Below are 8,228 nucleotides of genomic sequence, written 5' to 3' on the forward strand. Positions count from 1 at the left end.
CATCACCATGCCTGTGTAATTTTTGTATTTTCAGTAGAGATGGGTTTCACCATGTTGGCCAGGCTGGTCTCGAATTCCTGACCTCAGGTGATCTGCCTGCCTCGGCCTTCCAAAGTGCTGGGATTACAGGCGGGAGCCACTGCACCCGGCCCGAAAATTGTTTCCCTACTGTGATAGAAAATGGGAAAGTGGCACTCACTCAAGTACAGACACAAGGCTAGCGAACACTGAGATTTCGGCCTCATGTATTTTCTATGTGGGAACAACCTAAAGAGATATGAAAAGTGCTTGTTTCAAAGGAAGAGCCTGGTTCCATCTATGCAACGGCAATTCTGCTCCTAATGCCAACAGCCAAAATCCTGTCTTACCATAGAAAAGGCACTGGTGTTCCCACTTGTTCCACCTGTGGAGCAGATATACAGCCTTGCTGTTGGCTCATATACCCCAGTGGGACTCTACAGGTCACTGGACCTCGAAGCCATTTCCTCTCCCTTGACCTTTTTGTATTAAGCAGAGAGCGAAGTTCTGAATGAAAGGAGAATAACATCTACTCTCACTGCCCCAGTGCAACAGTGAGAATTGAGTTCAATGGAGTTACCCTAGTTTTCTTTTTCTTTTTCTTTTTTGTTGAGATGGAGTTTCGCTCTTGTTGCCCAGGCTGGAGTACAATGGCACGATCTCGGCTCACAGCAACCTCCGCCTCCCAGGTTCAAGTGATTCTCCTACCTCAGCCTCCCGAGTAGCTGGGATTACAGGCATGTGCCACTACACCTGGCTAATTTTGTATTTAGTAGAGACGGGGTTTCTCCATGTTGGTCAGGCTGGTCTCAAACTCCCGACCTCAGGTGATCCACCCGCCTTGGCCTCCCAAAGTGCTGGGATTACAGGCATGAGTTACTGTGCCCGGCAGTAGTTACCCTAGTTTTCATAAAATGGTCCTTCCATTTTGGATCTGGGAGAAGCTGAAATGAATTCAAATTTATTGAGTCAACATCTGGGAAAGAATACGATTAGGTCTGATGATACCTCTTCTGGGAGGCCTTAGCTTATCTGTCTTTCTAAAGCAACTCCTCTACCCTTGCCCTCTCTTCACCCCGCCATGCTCTCTCCCCTTAACCTGCTTGATTTTCTAAGTAGTATATACATATATATATGGCCATAGAGTATATATGTACATACTCTGTGGCCTTGGGGGCTTGTGTAGTTCAATGATTTCGTTTGTCCTTGCATGAAAACCAGGGCTTGGCTCATAGCAGGGACTCAATAAATAGATTTTCAATAAATAAATAAGCCCATTTGGACTCAGGCAGTCAATGTAGACTGACAGATACAGGTCCTACCCCAATCTTTACTGCAGAGGCAGTGAATATGTGCTAGAGACAACCAAACCCTTAAGGGTACCCCTCAAATAGTCTTTTTTTTTTTTTTTTAAGAAATCATCTCCATAATTTTTCACCCAGATGTCTAAAGGCAATGGTTACAGGGATTCCCAGACCAGGTATAGAAGGCCTTTGGAAAGCAAAGATAGAAAAGGCAGATGGTCCCCAAGAGCATTTACAGGGATTGTGAGTTGCAATCTGAGCTATCTTATGAGCTCAGGGGTCAAGTTTGGGGCATCAACTTTTATTATCTTGAATTCCAGTACCCTTACAGTGTTTATTGTCCATTAATCCATATGCTGCTCTATATTTTGGCTCTAATGACTTGTGAGCATGTGTGCATGTATGTCTTGTCTCTTCAACTAAATAAATTATCTAGTATTAACCAGATTAGCAAATATTTTGAAATCAGTTATACTAGTATTCAAATCCCAGCTCTGCCATCCACTATCAATTTCAGAGAATTTGACCTCTGGAACTAGACTGAGTTGGGATAGAATCCTGGCTCTTCCTTTTAGTGGCTAGATGACCTCGAGCAAGTTATACAATACTTGTCATCTTCAGTTTCTCCATTTATAAAATGGAGCTAATCATATTGACTCATAAAACAGATGAGATTTTAAAAAGGAATCTAAGTATATACTTTATAAAGAAATTGTCAACAATTAGATCTTAGTGATGTTAGCTTCCTGCCAGTAACTACCTAATAACCTTGACTCTCCTTCCATTTAACTCATTACTGATGGGTTAAGTAATAACTATGGCATGATGAAAAGGAGAACTGGGAATCAGAAGAAATGGATTCAAGTCTGCACTCTGCCTCATATTAGCAACCTGGCTCAGACAAACCGCTTGAGGGTTCTATGAATAAGTCATGTGTCCTTGGACAATTCAATTAATATCTTTGAACTTAAGTTGTAAAGTACACTTGTGTCTCTTCATCATTATATTTGAAAATCCACTCAAGACTAGGTTCAGTGTCTTTTTAACTTATAGCCAAGTATTTAAACACACAAAAGCACAAAAGATGATGCGACATTTAAAGAATGTTTCTCTAATGAAGGCGTGAACTGGTTCTAAAACACAGGCTGTCTTTATGCATAAATTCATGTTGTATGGGAGAAGGGGCAATAGGCCTTAAATCATATGCATGATAATTAGAATAGGGAATATTAATCTAGCCTGGTGACACTAGCAGGGATAATAGAGATCTGCTTCTAAGCAGACATACTCAGGTCAGGTGGTAGCTATCTGCTGGCTAAGAGCGGATTAGGAAGGTATGGTGAATAAAAGGTTAAAAAGTAGTGGTTCCCAAATTTTGCTATATATGCAGATTACCCGCAAGTTCATAAAATTTACAGATCTGTGGCTCCCACATTTTGAGTTCATTGATATGGGCTGTGCCCAGGTCATCACAAGTTTTAAAATCTCCTCCGGCAATTCAACTATATAACAAAGTTTGGCAACTACTAGGTTAAAGTAAAATAAGACTTTCATGACCTCATTCACATTGATACCCATCCCTGATGTGTATTCCCTCTGCTACTGTCCCTAAGTAGAAATCTGAGATAGGAGGACCCAAATGAAGTCTCCCCCCAGCAGGCTTCACATTTCAACACATTCCCCCCTGGAACACAAAGGATAAACCCTCCCAACTCCCCCTCCCAACCTCCCGTCTCCCCTTCTGACCTTCTCTTCCTCTCTGGCTTTGAAGTCTGCCTTTTTCTCTCCAGTCCCACTGCAGTTATCCTAGCAAAGACCCTTGAGCCAAGCTTCCAGGGTTATGATACAAGCCTTTGTTACAGGACTTGTCACCCCAGCGGTGTCTGGGTTCAGAACTGTAGGTTTCAGATTTCTTTTCCTTTGCACCATCTATATTAATCAACTCTTTCTAGGATGTGTATTCTTCCAACTGCTCTACTGGTTCCTGAACTTCACCATCCTAAACTTAGTTCACAGTGTAGGGGGAAATAATTACCAAATGGCATGGAATCTTAGTTTTATATGTACCTACATTGGCTCCTGGGAATTATATCTATAGGTCAAAACCCTACTTACAGAGCCAAATGTAGCACAAATGCCAAGTCTCTTTAAGAAATCTTTACTGATCTCTCTCAATCAGATGTGATTTCTCAATATGAACCCCCATAAAACTTGACTAGTGCAGCTACAGCATAAATTAGCATGAATTCAATTCAAGGGCATTATATTCCAAGAATTCTTGAATTAAATTCCATCCACACGTCTTACTAATTAATTTACTCTGAGTGAATTGCTTAACTTTTCTGAGGCAAAGTTCTTTTACTTACAAAACTTTCTTTGCAGATTAGGATCAGATAGATGTATGTAAACCATCTAGTTGAGGGCCTGAAACATACTAGACATGTGATAAACAATAGCTGTTGTTTCTTATGGGCCAAATCATATTTTGTCTTACAGTATATTTTAAAATTTCATTAAATAAACTTTTAACTAATTTTTAAATTATCTGCAGTATAGATGTATTCAGTTAAGAGGCATTCATCAATAAATTTATTTAATTTAAATAAGAAAATATTTAACAGTGTGACCTTGTTATATTTGAGTCTCATCAGTAACATTCTCCTAGATTGTGGGAAAGGCAGCATATATATGAACTCCACATGACTACCATTCAAAATATACTTTTTTTTTTTTTGAGATAGAGCCTCACTCTGTCGCCCAGGCTGGAGTGCAGTGGTGAGATCTCAGCTCACTACAACCTCCACCTCCCGAGTTCAAGAAATTCTCCTGCCTCAGCCTCCCTCAGCTGGGATTACAAGTGGCCACCACCACACCTGGCTAATTTTTGTATTTTTAGTAGAGACAGGATTTCACCATGTTGGCCAGGCTGGTCTCGAACTCCTGACCTCAGGTGATCTGCCCTCCTCAGCCTCCCAAAGTGCTGGGATTACAGGAGTGAGCAAAATATACTTAAATAATTTAAGGCTATATGCAGTAGGATAATACTTACTCTACATAGATCGCTGCTAGAGGGGAAAGGATAAAACAACAAGTTGGGGTGATGGAAATTAGTTCTCTCTACAGGTAGCTGTCCCTCCACTCTGTTGATATACGAGCTGCCACCAACTCTGTCACTGACAGGAACACAGCCTGGGTTTGCATGGATAAAGAGGAGAACCCAGAAGGAGACATGGGGGTTATGCTCCGTCCTCCCGTAACTTTAACTCAGGGATCACACTTCATACAAGGGCCAGGAAGCTAATAATGCAACAAACTACTTGCTCTTAGACTTTGAAAGTAACTGTGTAATATAACTTTGAAAAAGGGTATGTCTACCTTGATCCATTGACAAAGGACTTCCCCCAGAGTGCTAACAACAGGAAATAAATGAACCAGTGAAAAGTGTTTAAAATTTCAAGAAAAAAAATATTAAAAAAAAAAAAATTCTTACCTGGTAAGGAAACCATGTATGGGAAAGTATTTATGAAATTCAATACTATGGGGCTATATTCTACAGACCTAACAAAAACGAGTGGTTCCAACTAACTTACTTTCTAGTAACAGTTTCTTACTCACTTGTTGCACAATTCCCCATTTCCAGGAAGGTAGCTGACTAAATATCTTTGCTCTGTGGAGAGTGACATTAGAATTTAATGCTAGTCACTGATTTGTTAAGTCCTTGAATTTTTATAAACTGCATAACTTTCTTTGATAAAGGGATTAGACTCTGGGTACAGTACAAGTAACTCAGGTAATACGCATTTGTCGGCACGTCTACAGTATATTTTTCTATTTACCAGACTCAGGTGATATCTAAGAAAAAAGGAATAGGGGGGATGATACTTTAGCTATAATATTTTATTCTAGAAATGTCCACTAAGAAATCAGAATTATCTTCCCAGAATTGGACACATACAAGACATAATCTATCAATGCAACAGGTACCTTAAAGGGTTAAATTGTCATTGGAAATGTAAAAGAATCCTGAAACTATTGGCAAAACTTTTGGTGGAGTATGATGATACTCAAAATACAGTACCTCAGCTGTACTGTAATCTTATTAAATCTAGAAAAATGTGGTGAAAACTAATGAATGAGTCAACTTGCACACATTGGAAGGAAATAAAAATTTAGAATTTAAAAGTTCTTTTCAATTCAGTAGTCACAGAACTATAAAACTTAAAATTGTATCTACGAAGAGGTTGACGGACTTGGATCTATAGAAATACATATTTTAATTTTAAATCTAATATCGTGAATGTAAATATGTGTTGACCGTTAAAAACTTTATTCTTAAAATAACCTTTTAAAAAAATAATAACCTGACTTAATACCGCCAAAAGTACTTATCATATGCCTTAACCGCAGTGAGAAATCCGAGTTAAAGTCTTGGAATGTACAATGAGCCGTGAAGTTGTCTCCCTCTTAACAAGCGGCCTCACTCCTCCAGCAAAGGCCATCTACCAACTTCCTTCGCTTTATTCTAACACTGAGCTGATGGTCTATATATACTCAGGCCTCCAGTTGGGGGAAGCCCTTGGTGGCCAATCGGGGCTTCCCTATCTATTGCGTCACACCTCCCCCCTGCGTGTGACGTCAAAGGTAATCCCAGCCCAGACACGTGGGTTGGAGCAGCCTCGCGTTTCTGGGCAATTGCTCCCGAGACCCAACAGGCAGCAACGGTCCCAAGGGTGAGGAAGTGGGCAGGGAGGGGCTGATGGGGCTTCTACACGTTCCCTCCCGGAGCGCGGCTGCAGCAGCTCGTTCGTCCCAGAGGCGCGCGGTGTCCCTGAATCTAAGTACTCAGCGCAGGCGTTTCGGGGACGGAGGGAGAGGAACTGGGGGAAACTGGCACCTAAGACTGTGTAATAGGACCCGGGTCTTGCAAGCCCTCCTCCCCAGGCACCGCCCCTGTGCTCCCAGCGCCTCTTTGCAGCCTTAATTATCCTTTTAGCGCCGTTCCCCCGCGGCTGCGTTTCCGTGGTCAGAGGAAGAAGGCTTTCTCGCCTCCCGCTTCTCACCCTCATACAGACCCTCCTTTCAGACCCGCCCTCCTGTTCACAGGGACCCATTTCGGAGCCCTGGCTCACGCTGGGCGGGAACTGGCGTGACGAATTCCGCCCAAGGTGTTGATTATCCATCCCAACCCAGCCTCTGGCTTCCCTCCCACCTCCACCCCAGCTCCTGCAGGCCCCTCGCCCCCTTCCTGGGCTGGGCGCTCGAGACGGCGCCCCCAGATCTCCCACCGGGCAGTGTCCCCAGCTGCAACGGAGGAGAGAAGCGCCGGCGTGCGCTGTGCCACGTCGGAATTGGCTCTGGGGACGTTGCAGCTGCCGAAGCGCAGCGCGCGGTCCCCACGCACGCCCTGCCCCCGGGCGGCCGGAGGGTGGCCCGGCGCGGAGAGGAAGGATGCGCGGCCTCCTCCCGCTCCCATCTGCGGGTGCCACTGCCTGCGTCAGGGACCCCTGGCCCGAGTAAAGCTTCCGGAGCCGAGCTGAGCCCAGACTGACGAGCCTGACACTTTAATGGGGTGCGGGAAGTGCAAAGGAGGGGAGGCCCGGGAAAGGGGGGAGTGGCTGAGAGGGGGCCGGTAGCTGCGAGGAGGTAGAGAAGGACCCTCCTTCTCCAGGGTCCCCGCTTGTCGGAGCTGGAAGCCCAGATTGCTTAACCCTTTGCATTCCCAGCAAGAAGCGAATTTCTCACTTAAAAGTAAAACGCGCTGGGCTATTTCAGTTTTTCTCCCCACAGTGTGTGTGGTTGGGGAAAAAAGGAAGGGAAGGGGTGGGGGCGGCTGTGCAGAATGCATTTTCCTTACACATTGGGAATTCTTGTTTCCTAACTCAGGAGTCCCTCTGCTGCTCCGGAAGATGCAAAATGGAAAAGTACATCTGGGGACGTGCAGCCTTCCCCAGGCAGAGAGGTTACCTGTGTCCCCAGAAAGGCAGCGGATTTCTAGCGAGAGCCTCAGAGATGGGAAAAGAGGGCTATGTTGCTAAGCCTGACAGTGACCTGAAATATTCCCTGATCTTCAGTCTGTTGGAAATTTTTAAACTTCCAACTTTTCTATCGAAACTGGCTTCAATTTTTAAAAAACAATTATATGGATAATTTCTTCCTTCTCCCTGGCCTGTTTGAGGACCTTCATCCTTCACCAAAACGCGCCAGTGTAACGTACCTTGTTCAGCTCTTGGTCATAAAGGCGTCCTCAGCCTGTCTGTGTGGTCCCGGAGGGTCGGTGGCGGGCAGTTTCCAAAATTGAGGTAATAAGAGATCAGATGAATTTGAGACGACCGGCCAAAAAAAATAAGAAATTTAAAAACAACATTTAAAAAGGACAGGGGAGTCTTAAATGTTTGATTCTCCCCCACTTTAAAAAATAATTTCACTAATAGTCTCTTTATTTTTCCGTTGCACTTCAGTCTAATTCTTTTAAAAAAAAATTATGCTTTAAAAATAAATTAACTTTTCTTTTCTTTTTTTTTTTTGCTTCAGTCTTTCTGCCCCCGATAACAGAAAATCTCTTTTTCGCCTTACAGAAAAAAAAAAAAAAAAAAAAAAAAGACTGTGGAAGACTCAGCAGAACCCAGGAAGCGCAGAATCGGGAGAAAAGTCTTTGGCTGGGGCTGTTTCAAGTCTCTGGTTCAATGGGCTGCTCGAAGCCAGGACTGGGTAATTCTTTCCAGACGTCTTGACTTCTCCTTCCTCGCCGTTGTTGCCTTTCTGCCTCCTCCAACTTAAGGGGGTCTTAACAAGTGAGCTGGTGGGTGTTTTAATAGGGCGGCGGAGGGAGTGGGGGGGTGAGGGAAGTGGAGAGGGAGGTGTGGACTGGGGAACCCTGAGGGGAGGGAACTGGGAGCGCGGGCGGGC

At 43.9% G+C, this 8,228-nt stretch overlaps 2 protein-coding genes across 2 annotated transcripts in view; one reads left to right on the forward strand and one right to left on the reverse strand.

Moving 5' to 3' along the window:
- The window catches only part of HAS2 (hyaluronan synthase 2), a 28,989-nt gene extending 20,807 nt beyond the window's left edge, over positions 1–8,182 (reverse strand). The window contains exon 1 of the mRNA XM_011973006.1: positions 7,537–8,182. The gene's annotated coding sequence lies outside the window, so the exon portion shown is untranslated. The remainder of the gene's footprint in view (positions 1–7,536) is intronic.
- Positions 6,079–8,228, forward strand: part of LOC105534316 — a 3,507-nt gene continuing 1,357 nt past the window's right edge. Inside the window, exons 1-3 of the mRNA XM_011973023.1 lie at positions 6,079–6,240; positions 6,316–6,835; positions 7,854–8,030. Of these exons, the coding sequence (XP_011828413.1) occupies positions 6,079–6,240; positions 6,316–6,835; positions 7,854–8,030 (859 nt within the window). The remainder of the gene's footprint in view (positions 6,241–6,315; positions 6,836–7,853; positions 8,031–8,228) is intronic.

This window comes from Mandrillus leucophaeus, unplaced genomic scaffold (genome assembly GCF_000951045.1).
Source record: "Mandrillus leucophaeus isolate KB7577 unplaced genomic scaffold, Mleu.le_1.0 Scaffold133, whole genome shotgun sequence".
NCBI lineage: Eukaryota > Metazoa > Chordata > Mammalia > Primates > Cercopithecidae > Mandrillus > Mandrillus leucophaeus.